Below are 16,141 nucleotides of genomic sequence, written 5' to 3' on the forward strand. Positions count from 1 at the left end.
CATCAGAGGAAGATTTGTCAAGTTTTCCTTCCCTAAGGTCAAGGATCATGACTTATAAATCCATGTATTTCTAGCCTTCTAGAAAAGTCATACATAGTGGGTGCACTCTGTAAATTCTTTAAAATTGGATTGAATAGCCTCTCATTTAGGGAAATTGGGTATATTTATTTTAGGCATAGAAATAATAGAGATGGAGAAATAACTGTCTGTTTTTCCCCTATTAGCTGATAGTGAATGCTCTTCTGAAATACATGAAATGTGTTTTGAAGAAGTAATTAAAATCCTGACAGAGATTTATTTCTGATTTGCTTAAGCTTAAAAATCTGAAAGATTTTTAAGAAAGACTAGATATGATAAATGCTGCATGGGAGTTGGCGGCGGGGTGTGGGGGGAAGAAGACCTATATTTAACAAACAATTCCTACAGGATATCCATTTTGTATATTTATATGTATGAGCTTTCTGGAAGAATTGGAAATAAATTACTAATGGTTACCTTTGGGAAGAGGATCAAGGATTAGGGAGAAGAAGACTTATTTTCGTTTTATAATTTTCTGTGTGGTTTGAATTATTGGCCATGGGGCATATTTGAGTTAAAAAAATATATATAGATAGATAGATATCTGGGGGAATTGAAAAATGGGCCATTTTTCTTTTTTATATATTAAAATCTCTCATAAATAATATCTTTAAATTTTATTTGCAAGGGGCTTAAGTACAGGGTGCTAATAGTAAATGAGGATTTCCTGTCCCTTGTCAAGTCACTAAGCTGTCTCCTTCGCAGGAATGAGCTCTTAGCCTTTACTACCCCTGAGGTTTAAAAAGCTCCCAAGTGGGGCTGTGTCCTTGCACTCCTGCTGAGCAGAGAAATGTAGCATCCGATTGTGAGCCCTGAAAATGCTAGGACCGTCACTATGTAACGCTATAATCTGGTTTAGGGAAGATGCAGCTGCAAGGGATGGCCCAGAAGGGGATGACAGGACATGGAGACCCGCCCAGCAGGACCATCATCCATCCTGCACTGGAAAAGCGAGCGGGTTACAGCTCCTTCGGAGCATGGCGCAGGAGCCTACTCATTTTGGGCTTCCCAGGAGGCACTAGTGGTAAAGAACCTGCCTGCCAGTGCTGGAGACATAAGAGATGCAGGTTCCATCCCTGGATCAGGAAGATTCCTCTGGAGGAGGAAATGGCAACCCACTCCAATATTCTTGCCTGGAGAATCCCAGGAACAGAGGAGCCTGGAGGGCTGCAGTTCATGGGGTTGCAAAGAGTTGAATACGACTGAAGTGACAGCATGCCTTCGCTGCTCTTTGTAGCAAGAACTTGGATTTTCCTTTTTGCTCTAGCATCACCCAGCTATTGGCAGCATCAAGTCCCTTACCTCCCCCACCAAGGGTCGGGGATGTACCCATCTGGAGTACCTGAGAGTAAGCAGTGCATCCCAGGTCACATACTCGGGTGGGACGAAGCAGCACGTCCCCCAGGCTCCCATCTGTCATTTTCCACTACCCAAGGCTTAACCCTAATTCTATGAGGGTGGCATCCAGGGGAAAGGCACCTCTGAGACTTTTGAGGTACCACGTTCAGTTTTAGATGTTACCTCCACACAAGAGCCTGGACAAACTGGGATGTTTTCGCAGGAGGGCAGCCAGGAGGGTTAAAGGAATCATTACCACGTTGTACAGAGAGACGGACTGGGATGTAGGCAGCACTCACTTCTCTGTGGTTAGATCATTAATGTCCCTGTATGTCAGCTTCCCAGCAATGAATGGTGTTCCCATAGTACTCACCTCAAAGGGTAGAGAGGATTATGTAAGTTAATTCACGCCAAAGTTTAGAACTGGTAAGGGTTCCACAAGTGCCAGTGGCCATTTTTTGTTCTTGGGGCCAGAGTTACAAGAAAGAGTCCCAAGTCTTTAGATGGCAACAGCCACGGGCTGCTCCTGGTTGATGCAGCTCACTTTCTGACCTGTAGGCATTTCTAAAGACAGACATTATTATCAAGCAGCTTGCATGCATGCGTGCTAAGTCACTTTAGTCACATTCAACTCTTTGCGACCCTATGGACTATAGCCTGCCAGGCTCCTCTGTCCATGGGATTCTCCAGGCAAGAATACTGGAGTGCGTTGCCATGACCTCCTCCAGGGGATCTTCCCAACCCAGGGATCGAACCCGCGTCTCTTATGTCTCCTGCACTGGCAAGCAGGTTCTTTCGTTCGAGCACCACCTGGGAAGTCCGTCAAGCAGCTTAGCTCACTGATTAGTCTTCTGAGAGGCACGAGTGGCAAATTCAAGCCTCTTAGGCTGTAAGTAAGAGATATGCCCCGTATTCATTTTCCTGGGTTGAATCTGCTCTGGGGATCCCTGTGCCTTGTGCTGACGCATTCTTTAAGTTGCCTTCTCGACATGCATTGGGCCTCATGATGTGAGTAATCTCTTTATTGAGGACGATGGTCTTTTTATGGTCAGCCACATAGTACAGAGAAAAGTAGGCCATCCCTGCCCAGGCAAAGGATATTCGCCCATCTCCTTTCAGCACCCCAGCATCTTATTGTATAATTGGTCCAACATTCACCATTCCCTGTGGTCGGTCTAGACCCGTCTATCTGCAGAGCAGCGTCTGCATGTCATTGATGTGGGCTCACCAGACTTTGCCAAGTGCTCTCCTTCTGGGTCTCATATTAATTTATTAACTGTTAGCAAATGAATTCCTGTGAATGTTTAAGGAGGATATTTCCCTAACTAACCTAAAGCAATAAATAAGGTAGTGTTTTCTCAGCTTGTAACCTAGGTGCTGTTGGGCACCTTAAACACTTGTTTGGGAAGGGACTAGTCGAATGGTGCTTTGGTGAAGCAAAGGAAAGAAGCGGAATTGAGTAAAAGATGTAGTGGGCAGCTTTTGTAAAGCCAAAACTCTCATTTATTAATTATGCCATTTCCCCTAGACCTTGCATACCCTTTTGGAAACCTTCCAAAAAATAACATTTGCCATACCTAATATTATATCATCCTGTGAAAGACTCTGGACAGAGTTTATGAGGGCTTGGTTTTTCAGAAGAAGCAAGTGAATTGGAAAATTCAGCTGTTTACTCAGTGATACCAAGAGGGGCATCTATTTAACTCTTGATTTTTCCATTTGTTTCCTTTATGAAAGCAGAGCCAACCATGGTGAGTTGAACACCCCCAAACCATAAACAGCGATCTTCCTTCTGCCTTAGCTCCTGACGCCAAGAAAAAGTTTTTCTTTTCTGAGCAGGATTTGGGAGAGACCATTTTGAGATTAACTCTTGTAAACTTATCTTCCCTAACATCCCTTCCTTTCAAGGAAGGGTCAGGGTTTTCAGGAGAACCAGAGAGAAAGAACCCTTGAAATCTTCTAGAAGTTTCCTAGGAGTCTGGCTGTGGCCCAGGTCATCTGCTGCAGCGCAGGCTTGAGGATCCACTTTGACCTGGGAGCCCTTGACTCAGTCTCCCATCTTGGCCTTGCTGTGGTGCTAAGCTGGGCATTTGGACCAAAGGTGACACAGCCGTGAATCAAATTGCGGGGTTGTTCTCTATGGGGACTCCTTAGGCCTGCCCACTGGGGGTGCCCCTCCCCACAAGGCTGGGGAGAACGTGGCGTTCTCATCTTCCGCCCTTGCCGTCGCCCATGGCAGCGCGCGGAAACCCCCAGAGCTTGTTTTCCAACTTGAAATCGGACTCACGGATCCTGGAGAATCTATTTGTAAAGGAGCGTCCCCCACGCAGAATTCTAGAACGTCTCCTGTCGCTCGTTCACTTGCTGCTCCGAGCTTCGTTCCTGCCCGCTCTGACGTGTCTCCTTGTTTTCTGTGTGTTGCAGGCAGCATAGTGTACCTCGGCATGATGGTGGGGGCATTCTTCTGGGGAGGCCTGGCAGACAAAGTGGGACGGAAGCAGTCCCTTCTGATTTGCATGTCTATCAACGGATTCTTTGCCTTCCTGTCTTCGTTTGTCCAAGGTTACGGCTTCTTTCTCTTCTGTCGCTTGCTTTCTGGATTCGGGTAAGGTTTTTTTCTCTTTCGGATTTTGTAGTAATGTGTTTATTCTACATAAAGACATAATGTATATGTTTTCCACTCTGGAGGCTCTCATTACCAAAAAATTATCCCTTAATGCATTTCCTTTCCCATCTTTGTGTCAGCCTAGGAGCCATAGTGCTGGTTCTTAGAAATATAATTATCAACCTTTAAATCCAGAAGAGAAGGGAATACGCATGTGTTCCCGTGGCTGATTCTTTTAGTGTTTTATGTCTAGGAAATGGGTGTTGTTTTCAAAGGAATGCTGTATCTGTGGCAGTGCATTTATGAGTGGATGTTTTTTTCCTTCTAAAAATGTAAGCCAGGAATAGCTCTAGTCCTACCTATTATGAACTAGTTAAAGGTTTGAACCATTCAACTATGCTCTTAAATCCAAGATGAGAGAGTCTCAAGTAAATATTGTTTAATTGATCTTTGGTAACTGCAGGAGACCACCTGCAATGAAGGAGATCTGGGTTTGATCCCTGGGTCAGGAAGATCCCCTGGAGAAGGAAGTGACAACCCCCTCCACAGAGGAGCCCAGCAGGCTACAGTCTGTGGGGTCGCAACCAGTCGCAACATGACTTAGCAACTAAACCACCAATAGCATATTTAACTAAGTAGGAAGCCTGCTTCATGAGATGCAGTAGGTTCTTTTTATAAGTGCCTGACTTCTGTTGAGTCAACAGAAGTTGTGCTATTGACAAGTGCAGTGGCATAGTATAGCCAATGGTTAGTCATTTTTGTTAAAGAACTTGAAGCACTCATTACTAGATTAAGCAAATCCACAGCTTAGGAAAACCCAATACCTCAATTAGGAGAGTCCAAGAAACTCTGCTTGAATAGGAAAAAAACAAAATAGTGCAAATATAAAATTTCTAATTCATGCTTAAGAACTCTGTTTTCATTAGAGATGTTGTTTCTGAGGGAGTCTAGCATAAGATGAATCTATAGGAATAATATAAAGTAAAAGAAAAATGAATGAAGACAGGGGAGGAATCTGTGCTGGGTTATGAATTTGAGAAGTCGATCAGTTGTGGTTGATGATGTTGGTCACCACACAGCAAAGCCCAGTTTTGCGCGAAGAGCAGGTCAAAAAGCTGCAGCCTATCTCTCTTAATTACATATAGTAGTACTTTAAAATCAGAGCTAAGATTAGCAGGAATATAAGGCATCAAAGAGAAATACTATGTAAGTGGGTTATTTTAAGAGTACAAAGGTTTCCCCGTGCAGACTAATGGTTCATTTTCATGATTCATTCAAAACGCTTTTTTATATTGTTTTCTGCCACAAGATTTGTTCACATATTGAGATTGGTGGATCCACAAATTTTTCCGATGTTCTTTTTTTCATCTTCTGGAACCTCTTCGGTGCTACATTCTACACATAGGATGTGTGTGCATGCTCAGTTGCTCAGTGGTGTCCAACTCTTTGCGACCCCATGGACTGTAGCCAGCCAGGCTCCTCTGTCCATGGAATTTTCCAGGCAAGGAGACTGGAGTGGATTGCCATTTCCAACTGCAGGGGATCTTCCCGACCCAGAGATCAAACCCATGTCGCTTGCATCTCCTGCTTTGACATATTCTTCACATAGGGGGCACTTGGCAAATGTGTGACTAAGTGGCAGGAATCTCAGGAGTTTTCCTTAGAGTGAAGACACTGCAGTAAAGCAGGAGGGTTGGAAAGTTTGGGAAAGTGTGAAAATATTTTTTCCTTGGAGAAGAATGATCAGAATCAATCATTTGCTTTGTATTGATGGGGAAGGAGGGCTTTTCCTTAGCAGAGGGGACGCTTGGTGCTCAAGGCTGTGTGAGACTGGCTGCACGTGTCGTCTGTGGGGAGGATTTCTGGGTCATGAATTCAGGGGGCTGCAGCCAACCCAGTGCTGAGTGAACTGAGATACCTGAGGAAGAGCAGGTGCGATTAAAACTGCTTATTAAAGGACCTTCTCAGGGTCCATGGGATAAGACATTCTTGCCGCAGGAGAACTTCCTCCTGCTGTTTCTTTTACGTACATAATACCACTAGCCTGTCAGGAGAAGCCTAACAACCCAAGTTCTGAACTTTCTAGTCCTTTCCATTCACAACCTTATCCAGAAAATATCAACAGTATCCATAGACTCAAAAGTACCTGACCAGGTTTGGATGATTATGGCAATTTTCATTGCCAGTCTAGATGAAGACATGGGCAACTCCATTGACTGCAGAGAAAAGGGCGATTCTGGTGGCTGTAGCGTACTCCACACTAAGGGACTGTCCAGAAGCTAATTCAGGGGCAGCACAGAGACAGAGATGGCTTGGGTATATTCATGACATCATTTGCTTCTTTGTTGCTGACACATCATTTTTCAACCAGCAGCTCAGGGCTGCAGACCTCTAAATAAGATAATTTACCTGGCAAAGCATAGACTGTGCATTGCTAATTCAGCTACACTCTATCAATTGTGCTCCGAGAGACTAGTGCACTGTATGCCTTTGCAAAGTGGGCACAGAATGGGGAGTCCAGAAATTCAAGTCCACCCTAGCCCTGGCCTTACTGTGAGCCCTTGGGAAAGTCCCTTGGGCCCTCCAGCCTGCTGCTGCTTTTGTGAAAGGGCGATAATAGTGCTTTACATCCTACCTTTGAGTATGAGGATCAAGTGAGATTGCATGTTGAATCTTGCCTCAGAGTGACAGCAGACGGAGAGGGGAAGTCTTCTTTCTGACTTCGATTCCAAGAGGGAAACAGAAAAGACTAATCATGGGCAAAGACTTGGAAGAAAGCAGGCAAGTAAAACAGAGCATCTCTGCTCTCCAGAACAGGTGGAGAGTCCCTTAGCTGGGAGTGGGGCTCGCGGGGAAGCCATGTGAGCTTCCTCACCTGGGCCCAGGCAGCGAAACACTCAGGACCTTGTAGGATCCAGCAGCTGAGGCGACCTGAAAAACACAGCTGTTAAGGGAAGTGAAGAAATCGGTCTGTCTTCCTTGGCTGAGTTTGGGGCCCTGTTGCCTTCTCCTAACATGTGGAGAGCTGCCCTGATGACAGAGGGGTTGTCTTGGCAGAGAGGGTTCATCTGGACACTCTCAGCTGAGACTCTATGTTCTCCAATTCCATTCCAACTCAAAAACAAAACTCTCACACCTGCTCTACTCCTGAAACCATGGAGGACCTTTCACAGTTATAGATGAGACCTGGCCCCTAGATGCTTCCGGTCTGGTTGGAGAGGGAAGGCACACAGACAGCCCTCCCATTGTTGTTCAGTCGTGTCTGACTCTCTGCGACCCCATGGACTGCAGCACACCAGGCTTCCCTGTCCTTCACCATCTCCCAGAGCTTGCTCAAATTCAGGTCCATTGAGTCAGTGATGCCATCTAACCATTTCGTCCTCTGTTGTCCCTTTCTCCTCTTGCCCTCAATCTTTCCTGGCATCAGGTCTTTTCCAATGAGTCGGTTCTTCGCATCAGGTGGCCAAAGTATTGGAGCTTCAGCCTCAGCATTAGTCCTTCCAGTGAATGTTCAGGGTTGATTTCCTTTAGGATGGACTGGTTTGATCTCCTTGTTGTCCAACGGACTCTCAAGAGTCTTCTCCAGCACCCTAGTTCAAAAGCACTCCCATTCTCTGTCTGCTAAGAACTAGTCAGTGTCCTTTGTGGGGCAGCAGCAAGGAATGTGGGAGACTCATAGATGAGGAGAAAATGGCAACAAAACTGTGATAAACCAGTTTCTGCATGAAAGTTCTTCTTGTTTTAAAGGTGTGTGATGTTCAAACCCTTTCCATGTCCATCACTTACGCACTGAAAACACAAGCAGCTGAAGTTTTGACATAGTCCTTTGATTTAAACATTGTTAGTTAAAACTTGAGTCAAAGAATTAAGACTTTGATCCTAGAGACCTTAAATAAGAGATCTTGTTATTTCTATGCACTAGGCAGCTCCCTTATCCACATCTGATCTGGTTTTAAATTGAAGAGAACTCGGTGAACAAGGAAGGAAAATTTCAGAATGTTGGCACTTTTTTTCTGTTGTGGAACTCTGGTGCTCAGACCCTGCAATGCTCCACGCATTTCCCAGGAGCATCACTCTTACCATCCTTTCAGCTTCACAGGGTCTTCTTCCTAGGCCCTCAGCACTCACAACCTCAGACCACCCCTCCCAGTGACTCTCACCACAGACCCCTGGTTGGTCTTTTTGGTTGCACTGATCAATGCACCAAAATATTTGCTTCTTATGTGTTTATGTCTTTCCTCAACCAGCATGTAAATTCCAAGAGGGCAGAGATCGACAGGATAGGTCTGTCTACTCTTTATTGCTTAATCACAGGAAGTTTAATAAAGTCTTACTTGGTCTGTGTTAGGGGAAGAGTTCTCAATTAAATGACCAAAAGTTTAACTTGCATCATAAAAACAAAAAGGCATGGCCCTCAGTCAATTTCCAGACTTGAGCCAGTTTACAGACCCAGAACCCCTTGAATGAAGAGGAGACCCTAGTATATTGCTAGAAGTTTATGCTGTTCATCTTTCCCCCAGCCTTCCCCCAAAGGACCTGTGCCTTTTACCAGGGTAACTGCATGAGAGAAAAGGAAATAATCGACTTTTCAGAGCTTACTAGGCACTGGCTCTGAACTGACATTAATTCCAGGAGACCCAAAATGTCCCTGTGGTTCACCACTCAGAGTTAGGACTTACAAAGGTCAGGTGTTCAATGGAGTTTGATCTCAAATCCATCTCACAGTGAGTCCAGGAGGTCGCTGAATCCATCCTGTGGTCACTTCCCAGTTCCAGAATACGTAATTGGAATGGACAGAGCAACTGAGAGGATCTTCACATTGGTATGGTGCCTGTCCGCTAGTTCCTCACACTGGGCCTTTCAGAGGAGGAAGTGAATTTCTGGGTCACAGTCCAGACCCCTCATATCACAGGTTAAGGTTCAGTGATGGAACCAGGAGTGACACAGCCAGGACTTAAGTTGCAGTGAAGTCCTTTTGGACTAGCCACTCTGTTATCAGGCAAACTGTGCATTCTGAATCCAAGGTTAAGATGCCTTCGTGTTGATTTTATTGCAAGAGCCACAGCCTTCCTCTTGCCCTATCTTACTTTGTTCTGAGGCATCATCAGCAGGACTGTGTTATATTCCTGCTCTGCATATAAAGGAGCCTGACGGCTGGGTTTGTGATAGATGTGCTTTCCTCTGTTCACCACACTAAGTCATGAGTGTATTTTCTTAGAAACATAAATGTGTCCGGGTGCCAAATTCTGCATGACTTTACATGTTCATTCAGCACAAGGCACACTCTTCCTGCCAGGGACAGCAATGCTTTATGGGAAGGAGGAGTAGGGCATCAGCAATTATTCGTCTGTCTCTCAGTTTCCTAAGTGAGTCTCACATCAGGGAACAGACATTTCCCTCTCCTCCTTTGTTACAGAAAATTAGAAAGATGGGAAATGGAGTTGACACCATTGATTCATTTTCATTTGCCCAGAATTAAATTATTTGTTTCCAGTCACTGTTAATTATGAGAATGGGAATGCTTCAGATGCCGGGCAATGTCAGAGTTGGGAGCGTCTCGCTGAAGGCCTGGCACCGCTAAGCGTAAAGGTCAGGAGAAAACTATACCAGCAACAGAACTTAAAATGAAATTTCAGTGTCTGTGTATGGTAGGAGAATGACTGGCCGTTTCTCCCTCTGCAAATGGAGCCTCATAAATGCATCCTTCATAGCTAAACAGTATCCGTCCATTCACTGATATCAATCCATTGTTGTAAAGGTGCAATAACCAGAATACCCTGACTTGATAGAAATGATTACCACTGACTGAAATTCTTCAAACTATGTAGAACCTCATTTATGTTCAGAACATTTCTAAAATAACTGAGTATGCAAAAATATCCTGCCTTTTTGAAATTAGAATGTTGAGGCATGGATAGATTGACTTCCATGTGTTCAGTAGACTCCCAAGTCTTCTGAGTTTTAGTCTAATTCCAAACTGTAAGGTTATACCTCCTGCATTGGAAAAATGCAGAACTGTTTAAAAATTTTCAACTTTTAAACATGGTTTATCAAACACCTATATAGTAGTTGCTCTATTGAGAGATGCTGTGTTAAGTACTTTATAAATATTGATTCATTAAAGCCTCATGGTGACCCTATGAGGAAGATAATATTTGTGCTACCCATTTTATAGATGAGAAAGATGAGGCACAGAGAGGCTAATGGTAAAATCATACCCAGGCAGTCTGGCTCCATGCTTATAATCACCAGGCCTGTGTTGTCTCAGATTCATTGAGAAATGTCTGTGATTTCATACCACACGATGTCTGATACATGACAGACGCCAAATAAACATTTTGAACAGATCAGTTCAAGATTTCTGACCCAAAAAATTGGAATGGAAAGACTGTTTCCAATATGGAAGATGAGGCAACAGACTAAATTATCTTTAATCCAAAAATAATTGCAAACCCAAGTTATAAACAGTGAGTCAGTGTTTTCCTAGGCCTGTGCAGTCCAGCAGGCCATATGTAGCCACCAAGCATATGAAATGTGGCCAAATTTAGAGGTGCTGTAAGGTATAAAATACATAGCACTGGATTCCAAAGCCTTAATACCTGCAAAAGAGTATAAAATATCTCATTAATAATTTTTATATTGAGTACATGTTAAAATGATAGTATTTGGATACATTGGGTTAAATGAATTTTTTTTTAATTTTTATTTTTTTAAATGAATATTTATTAAAAGTAACTGCAGCCTTGTTTTGATATCTTTTCTAGAAAATTCAAAATTTTATACATACTTCACATGGTATTTCCATTGGGAAGCACTGTCTTAATGCCTTTTATGAGAATTTCCAACAACAGTGGACCATTCAGACACACTTTATTTCCCTGTATACCTTTTGGTGAAAGAACTATAGATTCCAAAGGAGAAAGAAGTAACAGAGGAAAAGTGCTCCCAAAGTCATGACATATTATTATGAAAAATTAGCCACATGCACTTTTAAGAACTGACTCTGTGAGCTCCTTGAGGGTAGAGATATGTATTCTTCATGCCTGTCCCTCCGGCAACAGGTGATGTGCTTGGCCCAGATCTTGGCTGGGTGAGGGGCTGCATGGTGGGGGGGATGATGGATGGGTTGGTAAATGGCAGGTGAGTGGGTGACCGAGGAGAAATGGGTGATTAGATATATACAGCAAGTGACCGGAAAAGTCTGCGTGTCTTTCTTCATCGCTTCTTACAGATCATCCTAACGGTCATCACCATCTTTGTTCATGACATCATTTAGGTGCCATGGGACAGCATGCTTCCAGCTGTCTCAATAGTGAGATGATTTTTTTTCCAAGACAGCATGAGGATTCTGATCTCTGAATACACCTTCTCCCTCATGGCAGCAGGTCTGCTGCTGTGGATATGCAGATCTGTTTAGGTTTGAGGGGCTTTGCGTGCATGCTGCATTGCTAAGTTGCTTCAGTCGTGTCCAACTCTGTAGCCCGCCAGGCTCCTCTGTCCATGGGATTCTCCAGGCAAGAATACCGGAGTGGGTTGCCATGCCCTTCTCCAGGGGATTTTCCCGACCCCAGGCATTGAACCAGCATCTCCTGAATTGGCAGGCAGATTCTTTACCACTAGCTGCTGCCTGCAGTTCTGTTTAGGTTTGACAGGCTTAGGGCACCAATATGATTGCAAACAAGGGCTAGGGGAGTTGGAATTATGTTTTCTTAGAAACACAACGTTTACTCAGATTATATATTTGCATCTCCATATTCTCAAAATAGTCAGGTTTAAGCTGCGGCTTTGCAGATGGGAAGACTAAAGCTACCCTAACCCCCCACGCTTTAGCACCAAAGCTGGGCATGAGGGATCCTTATTCCTAATTTGATGATTGGTTTTGTTACCAGGAAATATTCTTTTCCTGTCTCTATCTTGATTACTCACAGTAGACACATGCCTTCTAATCAATACAGCAATCTCATTTTCTGTGCCAACCTAGCCTGTCCGTAGATGTTAGATCTGTGTTCTTTCATCTAAGCCTCTGAGCAGCCTCCCCTGTGATACTCTGTTACTTTCATGAAAAGGAAGTCCATCTTTGGAGTTGCTGCTTTAGTTGTTTACTTCTGGGTCCAGTTGAAAACACAATGAATTGGTTCTGAATTGCTGTCCGACTTGCCTGGCAGTTCAATGTCTTCTTTCTTTTTTTGGTTGCTGATTCTGAGCAAAGATTAAAAGGATATTTTTCATGTGAATTATTTGTGATTGTGATTCCTGGCATAGACTACAGCATTGATTAGTCATTTTTATAAACCCATAATGCTTGTTGTAATAAAGCCACCAGAGTCAGCTCTTGGTGCATTTTGGCACCTGCTTACTATCTGTATGGAACACATGACTTTACAATGCTTATTCAACTTCCTGCTTAATTACAGTCTCATGTAATACCTCATTTCCCAATGGAAAGGGGAGTTTGAGGAGCGGCCCTGGCTGGCAATCACATGGTGAAGTTAGAAAGAATAAAGTTACTCATTGTTATCAATACGTGCTCACTAAGCATTAAAGCAAAACAGAATTATTCAATTCCTTTCAGGACAGGAAGTCATCATTCTATAATTTCTCCCCTGAGCATCATACTTCAAGCCGTTTTAAGTATAACTGGCCCTCTTGTGTACAACCTCCTCCTTTCACCATAGAAACGTCCTCCTCATCTTCTCAATAGCTAGCATACATCCGAGTGACAAGGTACAGAGACAGACATAATCCACCACAAAGGTGTCATCGAGGCTGGAGCGATGCGAGGTGTGGCTGTGAAACGCGCAGATTTCAATCAGTCAGGCTTCCCAGTTTTTCAGGGAGGTTTGTGGAGACAGGAATGTTTGGCCTTCTCCTTCTTCCCACTTTGCTAAACTCATTCAGTTTACATGTCTCGTGTTTCCAGCACAGAAATTGTGTCTGTAAAGCTGATACAAGTCTTTGCCTTATACCACATCTCATTTGTGAATTTGTCTTAGTTTACTGAGGAAAATATGTTTTATGACATTTACTTGATGCCTTATGTTGAGTATTGCGAAAAGTATTGCGGAGCTTTTGAGGGGCATGTTGAGTGTGTTCCCACACTTGAGTGCACACACACGTGCAATGAGGTACTGGAGGGGTCCCAACTTATTCTAGTGATGAGTTTTAATACAGATTTTTTTTTGCTTTCTTTATATTTCTGTAATTAAAGTTGTAAACACCTAACATTAATAGTACTTAGGGAAAATAGCTCCAACTCTGAAATTCCACATGCCAACCTTCTGTTTCATCAGTGTCAATTCAGTTCTTTTGAATCTGGCTAATCTTCCACCCATAACAGAGTGTGCATTTCAATTATTATTCCCTTTGTGCCTCCCACTACCATGGACAATGAAGATATGGTCCTTGATGGGAGCTAATAAAATAGACTTAATATCCTATGGTGAGAAAAATTCTTTATAAACCACCCTGATCTCAGTGTTTCATTTGTGTAAATATTCTGTCAAAAATGAAATCGTGAGCACATTTCAACAGTAGCTAATTGATCAGTAGATAATGAACAATAAAGAGGTCTCCCTGTTAACTGTATTTAGACATTTACTGCCTATCTGCTGTGTAAAAGAGAACCATGGTATGCCTTATATCCTGGCTGTTTAAAGTATCATATTTCCTCTATTACGTCCCCATGGCGAGAGTTTCTCAGCCTCAGCACTGTTGATATTGGCAGCTGGATAAGTCTTTGTTATGAGGGGCTGCTGAGAATATGATCGGGTTTTTAGCAGCGTGCCTGGACTCTGCCCACGATGTGCCAGGGGCAACCCCTGAGCTGTGATAACTAAAAATATCTCCAGACATTGTCAAATGTCTGCTGGGAGAGGGGCACAAAGTCAACCCTATTTAGTAACCATAGAGAATTTGAGAAACTTCATTCAGATATGTTTCTCCCTTCAAGTGTTCTCAGAAATTATATCTTAGTACAATAAAACAAATAAGGAGATATATTAGCCCCTCATACAAAATAGTGAGATAGAATAGTAACAGGGAGCTTTTAAAATAAGATTTGGTGGTGGAGGGTGACGACTAAGACATAGAGTAATTCACGAACTCTTTTGGGGCTCTGCTGCTGTCAGAACTGCCGTGCCAGCATCCCCAGCTTCCGGTCATGTTGGCCCAGGACATAAGGTGTATGTTTCCACTCACTGGAGATGTTAGGCCATCACAGCAGCTTACTCTTCCACTCCATCATCAGAGAGTCTTGGGGCAATTTGTTTCTTCCGAGTAAACACTTAGCTCATGTCCAGTAGGCCAAATAAAGGGGATTCAAAGATGAATATGTTATAGTCTTCACCTTCCAAGAGCCTTTGGTCTAGTGTAAGCAACATGTAAGCACTCTGATCGGCTATGAAACACCAGGATCAGTTAATATTACGGCACACTGCAATGTACTGTAATGTTTTTCTCTGCTTGAAGGATATCACCATATGATGAGGAGTTAATGTTTTTCCCAAAATAGATGATCAGCTCACAATAAGAAATGTGAATGCTTGGATTGTTTTTTAGGTCTCTGAGTCTGAAGGACTTTGCAAGGGGTTTAAATAGATTCCCTCCCTCCTTCAAATTCACTTAGCCCTTGATTTTAGAATTCCTTGTGGTCTGCTTTACAAACAATGAGAGACATACATGCCAAAAAAAAAAAAAAATTCAAAAAGCAAAAAAAAAAAAAAAACACCTTGAAAAAGAGGCATTGAATTAAAATCAGAAGGATTGTTTAAAAGCCCCTAAAGTTGGCATTCTTTTATGCAACAGTAATAAAACTAACAGGCAAGCCTCCCACTTGCATTGGTAGCCACCTGGAGTACATTCATCTTGGTTCAGAGCAACCTGGCATCTCCTGACACACAACTGTGCCTTCCTGAAGTGTGAGTTACCACTCATACACACGGAGTGTCCAGAATCCCGATGAAACATTAATTAGGATGTTAAAAATCAGTAAAAACTGAGGCTCTTCCTTTGCATTGAAAAGTGGAGACACAGATTAGGGACCTGGGACTTTATGGTGCAGAGAAACAGATTCCTCACATCAAATGACAAAAGGGACAGCGTTAAATGATTTATGACAGATATTTCATTTCCCATTAAAACTGTGTGTTGTAATGGAACCGTTTCAAATCTGTTTGAAACACTGTTGAATTTTTAAATTCAGCTAGCTGTCCACGCATGGTGTGAGGTCCTCAGGAAGCCAGACAGAGAACTGTGTGAGTTTCTGTGGTGTGGTTTATAGCCAGCTCTGACTGGTCATCGTATACATCTGTTTCTTGTTTGGGGGTCTGGTTGATGGACTTGGTGCTGGCTGGCTACCCTTGGTGTGATGGCTCTGAGTTGCCATGTGCTACGTCTGAAATCACATGGAATCACACTCACAGAGATTTTAGATAGAACCGTCACATTCATAGCCCGGAGGAACAGATATAGATGCTCTAAGTTAGTGATTTTTAAACTCTTTGAACAGTACTTCTTACTAAGAGCACATATATATAGTATATATATAGTTATGGGTTTCCCCAGTGGCTCAGCAGCAAAGAATATGCCGGCAGTGCAGGAGCCGCAGGAGACATAGGTTCAGTCCCTGGCTTGGGAAGAGCCCCTGAAAAAGGGCAAGGCAGTACACTCTATTATTCTTGCCTGGAGAATCCCATGGATTCTAGGAACCTAGTGGGCTGTAGTCCTTAGGGTCGCAAAGAATCAGACAGAACTGAAGCAACTTAGCACACATGCATATATATGGATATATATTGAATATGTATTTATACTCACAGCTACACATACGAATATATATTACTATAAATGTTTATTGTGAATGAAATGCATGAAATGATACTTATTACTTGAATGTCACTCAACTATTTCATGTCTATTTCAATTTTTTAAAATGCTGTTGACATTTGCTAAATTAATTTTGTAGCCTGTGGATTGAAAAGCACTGTTCTAGGTGGTCTGCACATATCCAGCCGCAGATGACTACCACATTACTGTAAACAGGGGCAGACTCATGAAATGGTGCCATACGTACCAGTTGGTGCAGAGTGACATTATCAACTCCGTGGTTCATAGGTACATCTGCTG

General features: G+C 43.0%; 1 protein-coding gene across 2 annotated transcripts in view; it reads left to right on the forward strand.

Moving 5' to 3' along the window:
• SV2C (synaptic vesicle glycoprotein 2C) overlaps positions 1-16,141 on the forward strand; it is a 163,764-nt gene that overhangs the window by 50,845 nt on the left and 96,778 nt on the right. For both annotated transcript variants that reach the window (XM_069595340.1, XM_069595341.1), the window contains exon 2: positions 3,841-4,021. In XM_069595340.1, the coding sequence (XP_069451441.1) occupies positions 3,841-4,021 (181 nt within the window). The remainder of the gene's footprint in view (positions 1-3,840; positions 4,022-16,141) is intronic.

Source organism: Ovis canadensis, chromosome 7, assembly GCF_042477335.2.
Source record: "Ovis canadensis isolate MfBH-ARS-UI-01 breed Bighorn chromosome 7, ARS-UI_OviCan_v2, whole genome shotgun sequence".
NCBI lineage: Eukaryota > Metazoa > Chordata > Mammalia > Artiodactyla > Bovidae > Ovis > Ovis canadensis.